General features: G+C 38.9%; 1 protein-coding gene across 1 annotated transcript; it reads left to right on the top strand.

The window, feature by feature from the left end:
* Positions 1-4,367: 4,367 nt before the first annotated feature.
* Positions 4,368-16,484, top strand: LOC104958664 (ecto-NOX disulfide-thiol exchanger 2-like). The gene is made up of 5 exons (XM_010786426.1): positions 4,368-4,445; positions 5,942-5,998; positions 6,727-6,832; positions 10,552-10,637; positions 14,325-16,484. The coding sequence occupies exons 1-5, from the start codon at positions 4,368-4,370 to the stop codon at positions 14,454-14,456; spliced, it is 459 nt and encodes a 152-aa protein (XP_010784728.1). The 3' UTR covers positions 14,457-16,484.
* The last annotated feature ends 258 nt before the right edge of the window (positions 16,485-16,742 follow it).

The raw sequence follows: 16,742 nt of genomic DNA, 5'->3' as shown, positions 1-16,742 counted from the left end.
TCTTTCAGCACGACAATGATCCCAAACACACCGCCCGGGCAACGAAGGAGTGGCTTCGTAAGAAGCATTTCAAGGTCCTGGAGTGGCCTAGCCAGTCTCCAGATCTCAACCCCATAGAAAATCTTTGGAGGGAGTTGAAAGTCCGTGTTGCCCAGCGACAGCCCCAAAACATCACTGCTCTAGAGGAGATCTGCATGGAGGAATGGGCCAAAATACCAGCAACAGTGTGTGAAAACCTGTGAAAAATGTGATTTTCTGGAGAAAAAAAATTCTTCTCATTTTGTCTCTCATAGTTGAGGTATACCTAGGATGAAAATTACAGGCCTCTCATCTTTTTAAGTGGGAGAACTTGCTCAATTGGTGGCTGACTAAATACTTTTTTGCCCCACTGTATCTACTAATAAAGGGCTGGCTTTTCTAAAGCCAGTTGAGTAGCACTTGAAATGTTTTGGCTCTATGAAACCTGATTTACTTATATGATTCTGTTTTCTTCAAGTTTGTATCTTCTTGGTCGAATGCACTTATTGTAAGTCGCTTTGGATAAAAGCGTCAGCTAAATGCAATGTAATGTAATGAGATACAAGATGGACATATTCCCTAAAGGATCTGATAATGAACAAGTACCGGTAATCAAGACCTTTGAACATATGACAACATCAAAATCATGTCAAAGCTTGCATATGGAGATAGTCCTTAAGATTTCAATCAGGGTTCACTTTTTGTTTTATGAAAGTAATCAGTCGATTTTTCCTGTCCTGCCATGCCCTTCATCTTGATTTGTAGACTATGCACTATCTGCTGCTTCACGATAAAAAGCAACACGATGTTTCGCCAGTTGAATGCTTTTAATGTGAACTTGAGAGTAGGAGAAAAAAATGGTTTGCATTAGCAGGAACTCAATACAGCTCTTCTAGTCTGTAGAAAAGAAAAGAAACGGTAAACTGAGATGCTAGTATCGAGCATTTACAAGAAATGAAATAATGCAGTTATAGTAGGCTTTATCCAGTTAGCTGATTTCTTAATTGTCATGTAAACGAATAACCTAATGGTTAGCGTAACTTGAAAAGGGATCGGCGAAACTTCATTAGTTTAACTTAATGTTTCCGAGATATTGCTGTATCTCTGCTATGTATACATGTAACCACATTTTGTATTCGCCTTTTACAAGAGTGCATATGGATAGCAAAACACTCCAGATGGGTTGAACAGCAGCTGGATGAAAGAAGAGATCCCTTACAGAGCATTGATTTGTTTTACATTTGAAAAAAAATCAATCATATCTGGCTCAAAATGAAAGAAAATAAGCTAGCCTGCACCACCCAGCAAAGTCTTCGACAGTTATGTAAGAAAGCCATGTCTATTAAGCTAACGTCAGGTGAGAAATATTATTCCTAACCTAATGACTTTATGGTAACCTGGTTACTTGGAGACATGTAAACACACTTAAAGGGTTTAATTAGATACAACTATTGACATTAAATCACAAACAGTAACACTCGATTACATGCTGCATCATTCCCTATTAATCACATGTGTGTAAATGCAATTTAAATCTTGTTTGAGAAGGACAAAACACGACACTAACAATAGAAACTGCTATATAGAGACAGTGTTAATGCATTCACTATTACTAAATATGTTCAATGTTCAAAATGATAGCAATTTGAAAATAAAATGCTAAAATTATTGAATCTAAGAATTCTTAATATTAATATGTCTTTCCCAGCTTCAGACTCAAATCCTGATACAGCCTAAAAGTGTTACCTGTGAGGAAGAAGGTGGTTTAGGGCGCATGAAATCCTTGAATGAACTTTTACACCTAAGGGAGATTTATTTTACAGTATGTAATTCTGAAGCGGAAAATGTTTGCACATCTTGGGAAATTACCCCGTGAAGGATCATTGCCGTTCCTGTAATGTTGATGTTACATCATAAAAAATAGCAAAGGATGGAGGAAAGGCAAACCAGAAGGTAACTGACTAACTGTTTCTACCACTTTGTAGATGCTTAAATAGGGAATATAATCAAGGTGCCCTTGACTGAGGGACTTACTTGATGAACAATGCTAATACGGCTGCTAATGAGACAAGTTCAAATGCTTGTTGAAGCCTTTTCTGGCTGTGTAAGGACTGTCCTTGAATTTTAGGGCAGACAAAAGCTGTGTAGAGACCAAACTCTTAACCCGACAGTAAAGGAATTACTGAAATTCACTGCTTTTCTACTCTGTAAGAGCCGGGCACGTTTTTTGAATCACTCCAAAGAAGTCATTTATATTGCAGGACATACAACAAAGTCCTATTCGGGGGGGAGTGTGCTCCTCTTGTGTCTTCATCTTTTGCTGGCCTGTTTTGTCTTGGCACAGTAAGAAGGAAGAGGGCAGACATGTGATTGAGTTTCAAGTTCAATCAGCTATGTAATTGGATAATTATAATACTAAAATGGCACTGTCAAGTGGTGCTGGATGACTCTGGTGGCTCGCTGTCGGCTCTAATGTCATCTTTTTGATTCACAGAGCTGCTCAAGTTAGTTTGCTGTGAGCTGATGGAAAGTCGCTCATCAGATATTCACAACTATTTACAAACGGCCACCACATCTGCCACTTCTGGATTTATCTCCTAGTTTTGTTCAGAACTGATGCGGCTCCTCTGGAGGAGCAGTATTTTTGACTAGGAAGGATTAAAGAGATGGGTTTTTGAAGCTTTATTACTTTAGCTTGTTGTGGCTGACACTGGAAGGTGAGCCTTATCATAGTTTAAAGGCTGCCTACCACCCTCCGCTGTATTGTTCTTTTTTCAGGATCCAAGTAATGTTTCCGTAACGCTTTATTTTATGTCTCCTAATTAATATGAAGAATAAATTGATGTTTACTTATTTATTATTGTTATTGTTGTATTTTCAATTGAATTTATTTCATTCACAAACAGTTAAAAAACAAGTATAATTGAAAGACAAAAAGGAGATGTGTGAAATGGTACAGCCCCACAAAACTATCTGAAGATTAAGACACTAAAAATAAATGAATTTTAAATATATCTTAATAACTTATCTAGAGTTTATCTATATTAACTGAAATCCCCCTCAAATTAACCAAAACCCCTAAAACTGAACTAATACCTTAACTACTAAGTGGTTCCAAGACATTTGTTCTCTTAGTCAAAGTTGTTTAAGTAGGTTAGCAATAAAAACACATATTAGACCAAGGGAAAACATTGGTTCATATTGAATGCATTTCAGAGTAGAGTAAACTGTTTAAAATTCCTCTTTTTCCCCAATAATTAGGACCATGATTACATAGTGTGACTGTCCTCTGGCTTGTTATTTGTTTGTGTTAGTTCTGTTCCTGTTATTCATTTTGTGAGAAACTTATGCTATTAATTAAAATCAATGCATTATTAATTTGCCCTCATACGGCATCTCCCACTTTTATCATGGCTTTAGAGCCAGGTTGTAACAATATGAACTGGATCAACCGATAACATGAAGAGTTATTTACAAGGCTGTGTATGTCAGTTACCATGTAGATTAGACCACTTCTGTGTAATGGGCTACAGTTTACAAGAAAAGGTGGTTTTCTCCAGGGATAATAACATGTTTTCTTTTAGATTCCCTAGTGGTCCCCTTTTATCTCTGCACATAGGTATAGCTGTATAGTAGCAGACATGTTCTGGTGAAAATACCACAGTCCTCTATTTGGACTCAAGCTGATTTAACATTGTTTCAAACAGTTCTGCAGGCTTCATTATTCTTTATATGGTGTATTTATTCCCCTCTACCCTGAGACTGTCAAATAAAAACATGTGCAGTGCTGGTCAGCAGAGACAAGAGCAAGATGTTGTTCTTCTGCTGGAGATTGTCAAGTTGCTGCTTCATCACGCTCCCCTACCTCTCGTTTCCCAGCAAGTAAAAGAGAACCTGGACTACACATGCACACCACTCACTCCCACCATGCAACACTGCGTCAGCCTCCAACACTACCAAAACACAAGGATAAGCCCAGTGACTGTAGCCACAACACACACTCCTACTTTCCCTTTAAATGTGGCACTAAGAAGGTTAAAGTATTTGCATTCTCTTGATCCGTCTCAGTTTTAGGAAAGGTCAGGATTTGCCTAACAAGGATGATGACTTTGAAGTGTAAATTTGGAGTCTCAAGCCACTAACGAGTAGCAAGCTTGAAGTTAGTACTCATAATTAAAGCCTAAATAATGAAATAGCAGGGCCGATTAGGGACAATACAAAAAAATGTAAGATGTCTGCTGTCATTTCAAAACTACTGATATTGTTTAGGATGTCAGTCAGAGAGAACCAACGAGGTATACTTAAATATCTTGTAATGATAATGTATTTATTTAGAATGTGAAAACAATATGGAAGCTTTTAGTTATCACTTTACCGAGAATTATGACCTGGATCTGATGATCCTCTCAGCTTTACGGAGCTTCATAGTGAGTTTCAGCTCATTGTTTAGTTGCGCGACCCAGCACTTTACTTTACTGTTTTGGTTCACTCTTGTGCGGTTTTTGGCTGCAACAGACAGCTATTTTTTGGAGAAAAAGCTCTTAAAACCCACTCTACACTACCCGCTCGGCACCAAACACTAGACGGGCACATTAGAGATCAGCTGGTAAACATAGTGGAGCATTGAGCTTGAAAAAGTACCCTATTTACCTCAGGAGTTAGTACAGACCAAATACATAGCTAAGTGAAGATTGAATGCATGACATTCATCAGGTAGAGAGAATGAATGGTTATGTTTCTCCATAACTGCTGCATGTGTAAATAACCAAACTTTGCTAATAGGGGACAATATGTCAATGCTGTCTTCACAACGTTTTTTTCTACACTCAAGTGACCAAAAAAGGTGGTTATGCAGCCAAAATTAATCACATAAAATAAATACTTGCCAAAATGTTCTCGCTATTAAAAAAAGTAACTCTTACTACATAAACTCACCTACTCTGATTCTCGTTGTTGTTAAAAAGCATTACATCTATGTCTTGACCTTTCTCATCATCTAATGTAGGAACATGTCTGCATATCATTCACATCAGTCACTGTAGGAAAATGAAATTGGTTGAAGCAGCATAAGTATAAGAATGCAATAAAGAACAATAAAAAAGGATTGGCAAGGATTTAATAAAGGATGCCAGTTTTTATTTAGATTTGTAGGTTTATTCACTGAAAACTCTTGCTTATATTATTCTATCTGGTGGAGGATAATATAATTAAAACATTTCCCTCTTGGCATACAGTAGGTGGAGAATACATATACACTAAGACACTGTGTAAGGCCTCCGCTGCTCTCACATACTGTGACAGTTCCGCGTGAGTTTGCATTGGATGGTAGATTACATATTCATTCATTGTGTGCATTCACGCTGAATCGTAGCTGTCAGAGCTGCATCATTTCCTAATACTGGGTACCTGCCTAATAATGCAGTTACCATATCTGTCCCATAGTCTCCTAAATCCACTCTCAAGATGTCATCTCTCATCACACACCTGTCAGCACTGCTTTCATGTTTTCAACGCCTTCCGCCATGAAAGAGACTTTAATCATTTTAAACAGTATGTCATCATGCCATCTTAAACAACGTGACTCTTTTCATATGTATTTATAAGGCAAGTTGTTTCTGTGCTGCAGATGCAACTTTGATTCTACAAAGCAGCTAGTTTCAAAGCAGCACTAAACCTCAAAGGGTCCAATCATTTTAGGGTTCTATTCTTGCAGGTGTACATACACTAATTTTAACTGTTTGACGCTGCTTCAGTCCCTCTGAAATGTGTGTGTGTGTGTGTGTGTGTGTGTGTGTGTGTGTGTGTGTGTGTGTGTGTGTGTGTGTGTGTGTGTGTGTGTGTGTGTGTGTGTGTGTGTCTGATTGCATTAGTGGGTGACTTCTTTCTCGTTGACGTTTCCTCTCATTTTTCTAATTGACTCTAGCCGGAGACGTTGAACCAGGATCACAGATGGAGCGAACAGAGTGCTAATCAAGTCAGTGTAAGTGCAAAATCCTTGAGCTTTCACTACTTTACTCAAAATATTTGTCATTCCCTTTTATTTTTACATATTTCTCATCCTCTCCTCCCCTCCATCCACTGACTCGGCACCATTACAGGAACATCTTCATAGGGGCGGCACTTGTCACTGACTGAATAACCCGAACAAAACTGGGTTAGAAAATCAAAAGATCCAGCCTACAGTGAACAGATAGAGTAAATATGCACACATAAATACATAATTGCACTTTCAAATCATATCAAAACCTGAAGACAAGGCCAATGCATCCTGATTTCACTCTGCTATTAGACATTTCACTCAATTAAGATGCAAATTAATGTATTTTACAGCCACACACAAACAAACATGCAAATGTGTTTTCCATCTTTACGTCTATGTATCTCAGACTCACAGTGAACACCAGCTTGATCATTAGCAGCATCGTTAGCACTTCCTCTCCTTCTGTTTTGTTTTGCCCTTTGGTTTAACTTCATCCGCTGGCATCATTCTTTCACTTCTTCATCTTGTTCTCATTGTGATGTTTTTCTTTTTATGTGGATTAGTTAGTGTTTACTTTCTATTTTTGGATTTGCTTGTAGTGCAAAACTTTCCCCATGCTTGTTAAACACTCTAAAATAAGTAAGACTGTTTCTACCCAGAGCCCTGGTATCAGTGTTTAAGGAAGGTTTTAAGATGAAGAGTGTTTTGTGATCTCTGTCTTTCCTCAGGATGTAACGGCATCATCAGTGGTGTCGTGCAGTCAGGACAAGGAAGCTCTTCCAGAGAAGAATCCACTGAGTCCTGTAAACTCTGAGAGGGACGCACTTCTCATCGGTATGCTGCCTTACTGTATCTCCATCTCATTCCTACATTAACAAATCAGCAATATGCTTTTTACTCTGGTGGAAATGTGTCTCTTTGACCACATTTTCACAATAAAGCCTAACAATGAAGTACACAATTACAAGAAAGGTGCATAACAATGCGTAGTGACCTAAATTACTCTCAGGTAGGCTATAGGAGTAAGGTTATTAACATCCCAACAGTTTGTGTCTTTCATTCACTCTTTGCAGGTGCCTTAGTGTGCCTTTGCCAAACAACATCTTTGTTGTTATGTTGTGTTTTGCTCAAAGTGCAAGCAGTGCTTTTAGCCGTGTTAGCAGTTCGTCTCTAGGGACTGCAGTGTCAGTCACTCAGTCAAACATCTCAATAAATATCACATGGATTACCATGGAGTGTGAAATAGATATTCATGGGGCCCAGAGTGATAATGCAAATTCACTTTGGTGAGTTTTTGTCAGGTCATACATTTGACTTATTCTAACTCTTGTTTTTTTAACCAAATGCCTACATAACTCCCATAAGCCCCAGCTGTTCATTCATTAGAAAAGGTTACAATTCTAACAAGATAAACTATTCTGCTAATCATTAGCATGTTAGCAAACTGATGTTATGTCTTATCATACTCATTATGCTTTAATATCCTGTACAGTGATGGTGCTCTGATATTCTTAACTGTTTTTTTACATGTTATTTTTTTTAGGGTTGAGATCTGAGCTTCACACAATCTTCAGCAGGCCTTTGTTCCACTAAAACACTAACAGGAAGTTCACGAAATGACACCTTTCAATATAAAGAAAATCAATACCGCAATGCTCTCAACAGATATGTTACATCATTAGTTTCACAAAGGGAGTACGTACTACACAGCTGATGAATTGGATTTGATTTGAATGTATTGCATTGTACTTATTGTCCCCACTTTGTGTAAAATAACCACAACGGGCACTACCAATGCCACCTCTGCAGCAGTTTGTTTCTCCGATCTGCTTCAGTCACTTCGACAAATTAGAGCATGAGAGAAGGAAGATATGAAGAGAGAAAGAGCCCATTTTAATCATTAGATTACATAACACAATGTGACTTCATGATGATGGTAAATATGGCAAACATCTATCTCCCTTGTGTGTAATGAACTACATTATTTATAGAAGTAAACAAAGCCTCGTCCTATTTTGCTGCTTGTTTTTCCGGCACGCTGCATTTTCAAATGTTAATTGTCAGAGACATCCGTTGGCTCAAAGCGTGAAAGATAAAACTTGTTCCTTTTTGTTTGGGAGAAAAAAGGAAATGCAAATGGTGCTTTACCAAATGATATATCCTTCTGCAATTGGTCCATCTGGGTCCAGTTTGAGCGTCTTCCTCCAGAAACACTTGCATGTTCTGTCTCATCGCAGGTAGTTAGGTAGTCAATGGTGCTTGTCCTCTGTTCATGCCCACTCTTGATGTTTACTGAGGCGGAGGCGGGCCACAGTTAAAGTTCCCGACACCTTCTCATGTCAGAATCACTCCTCTTGACGTCTTGTTTGATGCTGAGTTGAAGTGAGCACCGCAAGGGAAAAAAGGGACACTCGGCTCCAGGAGGAAAACGTTTCATCAGGAAACAAAGGGTTGAATCTCTTTGCCTTTTCTTTTCCTGCACACAGGGAATGTAGATGAACACAGTTGTGTTATCTTTGAACTATTTTCTTCTGGAAAACTGAGAGGCACAAGATGAAAGCGTTTTTCGTTTGTATTGTTCAGCTGGAAAGGCTTTTTCAGGACAAGATGTTCAAAAAGAATGAAACTCTTATTGTGCTTCTGAAAACACCATTACAATCGTCTGTTATATCCTGTTAATGTATTTTCTCTTTTTCTTCCTATTGCTATATGTGGCCGTTGTTTGTACACAGTTACAGAATTTTACTAAGAGATGAATACTGGGGTCAAGAGTCAAAATTATTCCAGTTTAACCCCAACCTAAGAATTTTTTGTACGACCAAAAACCAAAATCAAATATTCAAAGTATTAAAAGAATATTCAATAACATAATATAGTCTAGATGTGCCTTTAAATCCCTTTTACACTACAAGGTAGTAGGACATTTCCCTTGAATTGTAATTCATGTAAGATGCCTGAAAAAATGTATCATCAAATGAAAAATACACCTTTAAAATCTTAGAAAAATAATAATTGAGGGCTTCACGAAGTGGGAAAACAATTTAAAAGCAGGACATGGGGAAACTACATTACATTTATATGACTTTATACAATGTTCTAGACAATCTTTGCAGTAGTTGTCGTTAACTACATGTGATGGGATTTGTTCTGTCACAGTTCAAACAAACGACAGTATATGCTTTTTACTAAAGTAGGTCATCGATATGCAACATTGCTAACCTGTCATCACCATCTTTTAACATTCATTAGATTTTGTCAAATAAAGTCACAAGTTCCAAGAAATCATGACCTATCCCATATGTTGGCACGGGGGCGTGTGGCGTAGTGGGTTACCCGTAGGTGTTCGGATCAGTGGGTCACAGGGTCAAACCCCACTGCAGTCAGCATGTCGTTGTGTCCCTGGGCAAGATACTTCACCCCAAATTGCTCCTGTGGGGATTGTCATTACATTACATGGCATTTAGCTGAAGCTTTTATCCAAAGCGACTTACGATAAGTGCGTTCGACCAACAAAATACAAACTTGAAGAAAACAGAATCATATAAGTACATCAGGTTTCATAGAGCTAAAACATTTCAAGTGCTACTCAACTGGCTTTAGATAAGCCAGTCCTTTATTAGTATATAAGTGCTTTGTTAATAATTCTATCAATCGAAGTGGAGTCCAAAGAGATGAGTTTTCAGTCTGAAGGAAGATGTGTAAGCTTTCTGCTGTCCTGATTTCAATGGGGAGCTCATTCCACCATTTTGGAGCCAGGATAGCAAACCCACGTGTTTTTGCTGATGGGAACTTGGGTCCCCCTCGCAGTGCGGGTGCAGCGAGCCGTTTGGCTGATGCAGAGCGGAGTGCACGTGCTGTACGGTTTAACCATGTCCTGGATGTAGGTAGGGCCAGATCCATTCGCAGCATGGTACGCAAGTACCATCGTCTTGAAGTGGATTCTAGGAGAATTGTCCACAGTATTGAGTATATAAGTCTCTTTGGATAAAAGCGTCTAACAAGTAACATGTAATGTAATGTTGCTCTGTATAGTCAGATCTTGCATGTTTTGCCGGTAAACATGAAGACACACATTGAGGTAAGATCATCTCGAGAACCCCCACCCTAATCTCAGCTGTCGTTTTGGTGTCTTCTGTTAATCTCGTGATGCTCAAACGACAAGTCAAGGTGCAGGATTTCTCTCCCCTGGTCATGATCAGAGAGTCGAGAGCAGATGATTTGTTCAGTTTGTGGAGAGCTTCAGAATCAGACAGCTTTGATGAAAGATAACGGCATCAAAGCTGCCATCGAACACTCTAATCTGGAGCCGTGATATACAAGAGGCTCTCAACATTGTTGTGAGTCTGACAAAAGTGACTCGATCATCCCCGCTTGTAATTCAGTCAGCCAAAATGAGGAAAAATAATACAAATTGATTTCTTGATTATTCTGCATTATTGAAGTCATGTTTGATAGGCAACAGAAACTGAAAGGCTGGAGCTTTGTGACAAGTATGTGTTTGCATTTTGACAGTTTAATTAACATGTGTGCCTTCCCTATTTGTTTAACCTCAGGGATCATTTCAACCTTCCTGAACGTCCACCCGTTTGGAGCCAGTATGGAGTACATCTGTTCCTACCTGCAGCGCTTAGACACCAAGGTAACACACACACGGTCACACACATTCATACCCTAGACATAGTGACACAGATTAAATTCCCCTGCAGGGCTGACATATGGCCTGCTGTATGCCAGGGCCCTGCTGTGCCATTTTAGTCACCTGGCATGCAAATAATCCCGGAGTCAAGGAAAAGACATCAGTTACTCTGAGGTTTTTTTCAGCCTTCATTTATCTCGGCAGAGCTTGGTGAGCAGGAACATCAATTTAAAGCTTCACTGCTTCACACTCGTAGACCTGTACGTACCAGGGCTGTACAGTATTTAAAGAAATAGGCTGAATATCGAAGGTGTCTATAGGTTTTAGAAGTAGTTCATCTTCAAATAGTCAATTACTTTTTATGATTTTAACCAGATAAGCTTTGCAGTGTGGAATAATGCTTCAATAATGTTCCACGGGTGTATTTGTACATATCTGAAATCCACAGGAAAATGATGGGAATGGCTTAAAAGTCCATGGCTTTTTTTGCATGATACAAATAAATTCAAGAATTAAAATAAATGGTCAAAAATCCTTCCAAAATACCACATTAAGAAACAACGACCTTGAGAACACCATAGACAAAGCCATGCTGTGATTTGGAATTAGAAAGTGAGGATTTTTGTAAGAATTGATATTTTAACTTCTGGATGTTGAGCGCTTGTGTTCTGCTCAAAAAGCCCTTATTGTCAATATTCTTATAACATCTACTGAATGCTCTTGTTGTTAGGTTTTTAATTTTAAAGTTTTGATGAGGCTATGAATAACCTAAAGATCCCAACAGGTCATTTTATTCAGTGGACAAGATCCATAAAATGATCTCACTACAAGGAAATGGCTACTATGGGGATTAGCATCATCACACATGAATGTGATAAGGCTCATTACATCCACAAGAGTCTTCCCTCTTATTTCCACTTTCGAGTCCAAAGATCATGCAGACATGTTAAGATACAACATTTTTTAAATAGGCGAAAATAATACATTTCTACTGCTTGCAAAACACTGCATGCTTTTGTCCCTAAGTGCATGGGATAAGCATAAAAACCCATTTTCATTCTCATATTTTGAGGTCAAGGGACCACTGTGAATGTACCACACCAGTTCTTCCCTTGCTGAATGTAGCCTTACTTTGCAGCATTATTGCCAGCTAGCATGATATTATTGGTAGCAATAGATTCTCGCTTTAATATGATAATATTGTATTCACTCCAATTTAAAAGTGAGCTCGCTTTAAAACAGTGAGGTCTGCCCGGGGCTCCCATCGATCCTGTGGGTCTCAGAGGGTTAATAGCAGCAGCCTCAACATAAAGTGAAGCGATATTTTCTTTGCTCTGTTCGAGCCTCATTGCTTCTGTCCTGTTGCCGTTATCCCTTTATAATTTTTTCACACATCCCCAGTTGCACGACTTATTGATGAATATATTCATGTTCTGCGTCCGCCTGCTGCTGCTGCCTGCCTCGGCCAGTTTAGGCTGTTAGTCAGCCTGATTTCTGGGAACAAGGCGCCGTGTTTGAGCTGATTCCTGGAAAATAACTCAGCCTTGTTCTCGTCATCCCTATAAGACCGTTCTTAATTACTAAATGTCCTATCATTAACTAATAATGGTCAACGGTTTCTAACAATGAACTCATAAAACAAAGTCATATTAATGACAGACAGTGTCATTCTGTTAGATATGTTTTAGGGTGTCCTGCCCTCCTGAATTATTTACAAACAAATTGATATAAAATGACAGGGATTACTCACCATCAGTCTGTTTTAGGGTGTTGTAGGACTGGAAGTCATTATATTATACGTTTTCTATTGTATACATTTTTTTAAATGTAGACCCGGGTTGTCAGAAAAACAGTTAAGAAATGCCCATCAATATTATATTGCGTATTTCTGATTGATGGATTACTTGATTGCTGGTAAAAAATGTTATGTTATAGGCAGTGATGTCACAGTGTACCACAGATTGTGTTGGTACACTGTGACATCCCTGTGTGGTTAAAGACGCAACACATGTGAACAATCAACCAGCAAGGAGAATCAAAAGCTAATTTCAGCATGCTACAGTTTACTTTTTATTCACTTATCAACCATGTTTTGACTTCATTTCAGCACTTAAAGTTAGGGTAGGTAATTCACTTCAGAAACACTTTTTGTTATATTCCATGGAATGCTCTTAACATCCCGATAGCAATGAATATATTAAACGCTTTGATAATAAATATATAAACAAACATGTAATCTGTGGAAGCCGTAGTACTGTAAAAAGCACGACCAATCGTCTCTTTGTGTGTGTTGGAGGAGGGGCTCTGTAAGGAAGCCTGAAGGAAGGGGCAGATTTTTTCCAGTTGTGTACTTTCAAATTCGGGCGCACTCGATCCGGTTTCTCCATTCTTACCTACCCTACCTTTAAATGAATATTAAAATGTGGGTGATCGTTACTTGAGTTATAGATCTTTAATATATATATTCTAGAAACATTGAAACTCATTCTTAAACAGGTATACAAGAAGCACACCATGTACATGTTAAATTATAGTTCAACGTTTAGGATAACATGCTTATTTCGAAAAGTGATACAATTTACAAATCAGTTCAACTCTATTTTTCACTCACTTTTTGTACAGCTTAATCAAAAGGGATGTAATGTTATAATTAAAGAGCTGTGAAGTTTCTGATAGTCAGGTTGTTGTCAAAGCAAGGCAAGCTGTTTCCAGTCTTAATGCTTGATTTGTATCTCACAGGCATAAGTAGTATGAATCTTCTCATCAGACTCTCTGCAAACAATGAAGTGGCCCCAATTATTATATTTTGTTCAGAATGTCCCTGTGTTTCTTGCCGAATCAGTCTTTGAACAACTAGTAATCCTCTTAATGGAACTACAAAACACACATATTTGGCAAACAAAAACGTCTTTGCATATTAAAAAAAAAGAAGGAAGCTTGGTATTTCCAAAATGCTCAAACCATTACTCTAAACCTAATACAAAAATATACACGTTGTGTAGGTTTGGGTGTGGCATGCTTTATTCATGATTGTGTTGCGTGATGTTGTCAAAGGGGCCCTATTATGCTTATAAAAAGAAATACCTTTTTTACAACATTAAAGCATGTAAAACATGTCACATTAGAGGCACAACATTCTTATATGAACCAGAAAATGAGCATTATATGTCCTCTTGAAAGTCTGTGTGCAGCTGTTTGCCTGTATATCTCCCTTTTGACACTGAGTCTGCACAACAAGCAGCCCACAGAGTTTTGTCAATAGTGCTGGCTGGACTCCCCAACAACAACCCCGCTTCTGTGCTTATCTACCGGCTCCATACTCACACAGCTCCATGTCTGTAATGATACAGGAGTCCTATCTCCATGATGGACCTTAATGCATCCTGACATCGGCACACGGCTCAAACAACATAGCTTTTTAATACATGGCTGTGTGGGTGGTCCGCAGCAGCTTGTAAAGTAGATTTCTGTCTCTCCTGTCACCTTTGCCTATTTGGTGCCCCTCAGTCCACACGGGTGGTGTGAACCTGTCATGTAGCTCATATCATGGTCTTGATGCTTGCCCTTTTCATATGGTTTAAGAGAAGGTGTGAGAACTAAGTGTGAGCATTGTGAACATGAGGAGCAGAGGCGTGAGAAAGTATTTGTGTGTTGCATTCAAGTCTCTGCCTGTCTGACATGTGTCCGCAGATTAACACCAGTGAGGTGGAGGCTCTTCTCTCTCGGCTGCCCTGCACCTTCAGGCAGGAGCTAAGCGGAGTCGGAGCGAGTCTGGAGAAACGCTGGAGCTTCTGCGGCTTCCAGGGCATCAAGAGCACATAAACTCTGCCGGAGACGCTTCTGAGAAGAGGGAGAGATGACAGGCCACACAGGTACACGGAGGAAACTCTAGAAATGTGGAGGACGCACAACACTAATGGAGATGTGGGGCTCTACCTGCTAAGACAAGAGCCCAAATTATCCACCGCACATCTCAGATCATGAGGGGGTGTTTTGTGTAGGTTGCAGAGAGATAAATATGCAGGTTTTTGTGATGGCAAATAATTGTCTGCATCTCTATGGTGATCAGGAGATGGATATATCTCTATGGTGACAGTTGCGTCATCTCTCACTCTATCCTTTTTTTTTTTTACCCATGGGATTCAGCTAAAGTCCCATCAGAGAGCCAATCTCAGCGGACTCAAGGTATTGGTTGTATTTTTCTACTCCGGCCCCCGGTTGGCTCAGTGAACTCGCAGACCCGAACTAAAGGGCTTTACAGGAAGGTCACCTCTCAACCTCAAAACTCTCCTAGCTTCCTTCGTGGCTTCTTTTGGATTTTGTACAATATATAAATATGAAATAAATGCTAAGGTACACGTTTTATCATAGGAGTGATTTTTTTTGTTATTGTAAACAAATAACAGGTTTGATATTGGCTATTAGACGACATTCAAACGGTGCCTTTCAGCTATGATGCATTCAAACGGACAGTCGATTTTCGTTTTACAATTTTATTTCATATTTTCTGAATGTCAATAACAAACCTTTCTTCTGCCGAATTCATGCCTCATCCACTTTTAGACACAGAAGATAATTGTCTTTGTAGTGTCTTTGTAGCAAAATGTGAAACAGAGCTTCCTTTTGTTTGACTCAAAGGCTCAAACTAACAGTTTGGTGTTTCTGTTCCTGCAATATGTGCAAGGCATCCGCTACATACATCCATGGCAAACATTGTTGAATCACTTAATGGAGGAATACTATCGCAGTAAAATACATTTAAAATGAAAGCATCGGGTGGTTTGTGGCTTTACAGAAAGTTACAGATGAAACTGTAAAACTGAAAATATTAGAAGAAAATATCTTACGGTTGTACATTTTGTTGAAACTGTTCATGCTTTCTGCCCACAGAATTATCCCAGCTTATTGTGCTGGATGATATAAATCTGCCTCCTTTTTTCTGTTCTGTATGTCAGCCAAGTCTGATCCCAAACCCTGCTGAAGACGAGCATCTACTGCCATCTATTGGAGACACTAAACTGAAGAGCTTCACAGCTGTCGTTCCCCTCGGGTCAATAACGGCTGGCGTTGTGCTGTGTGCGACGGCATTTAAGAAAATGCTCTCCTGTTACCTGCTGTATCGACTGATGGCACATTTAATGTTATATTGAGGACGATCAGTACAATGAAACATTTGCATTTAGTTCCTTAAAGGGGCTTTATTTGTGTAACAACAGTTTGATTTAATCCAAACATTACAGTGCACAGAACATATTTTTTATACAAATATACTTTATCATGTCATGTGTCTCCTCAGAATGAAAATAGCTGTTTTTCACGGCTAAACCACTAGAATATTATATGTTCAACATTGGTGTGGTTGACACACTTTGTCAAGGTGTGGTGACACTTCATTCTACATGTTATCAACTGTTTCTTTAAATGATTATGTATATTCCACAGTGGTAAAATACTGTAATCCCCTCATCCACATTGCACTTTACACACAAACCAAGCAGCTCTATCAAACACATGATGCCACAATTATTTGAAATTATTAACATGTTTTTTAAACATTACAACCATTTCTGTCAAGTTACCAGCTAAGAGCAGATGTGTGTGTGAAAAGAATAAGCAAAACAGAAGACACTCTTTCAAGACTGGTAAATACAATAAAGATGCAGGAATGTTGGATATTAAAATGGCAGCTACATTGATGGTAAATGTGTGATGACCAATGAGAAAGCTTCTGGGGGATGTAAATGTCGTCCAGTCACGAGAGAGTGCTCACATCCACATCTTGCAGTCCGAATGCATTTTGTTTAGTTGTTAACACAGTCATTGAGTTCTGAGTCTGTTTCCCTCCCAACAGGAAGAAGTGAATCTGTCCATAAGGTGCGCTCTGCTGATCTATATGTATTGGGCGTCCATGATATCCAGATACTTGGCTTCGATGACTCGGGGTAGAAGGGTGATCCTGAAATAAAACACAAAGAGATACCAGATGATGTTGTGCAGTTACGTACATGTTAGTATGGAAAAGGTTTCTTAATGTATTAATCCTTCATACACAGACACAAAACGCTTTACAAAAGTCTTTCAAACTTCATATTATAGGGCAATACAAAA

The sequence above is a fragment of the Notothenia coriiceps genome, unplaced genomic scaffold, assembly GCF_000735185.1.
Source record: "Notothenia coriiceps isolate Sejong01 unplaced genomic scaffold, NC01 NC01_scaffold00029160, whole genome shotgun sequence".
Taxonomy (NCBI): domain Eukaryota; kingdom Metazoa; phylum Chordata; class Actinopteri; order Perciformes; family Nototheniidae; genus Notothenia; species Notothenia coriiceps.
The sequence above is the reverse complement of the archived record's forward strand: the minus strand, read 5'-3'. Positions and strand labels throughout refer to the sequence as shown.

Bases quoted from the DNA above. Each gene is read 5' to 3' on its own strand.
- LOC104958664 (XM_010786426.1), top strand. From the start codon at position 4,368: ATGGAAGCTTTTAGTTATCACTTTACCGAGAATTATGACCTGGATCTG. The intron at 4,446-5,941 runs GTGAGTTTCAGC...AATTGACTCTAG, and splicing joins CAGCTTTACGGAGCTTCATA to CCGGAGACGTTGAACCAGGA. The intron at 10,638-14,324 runs GTAACACACACA...ATGTGTCCGCAG, and splicing joins TGCAGCGCTTAGACACCAAG to ATTAACACCAGTGAGGTGGA.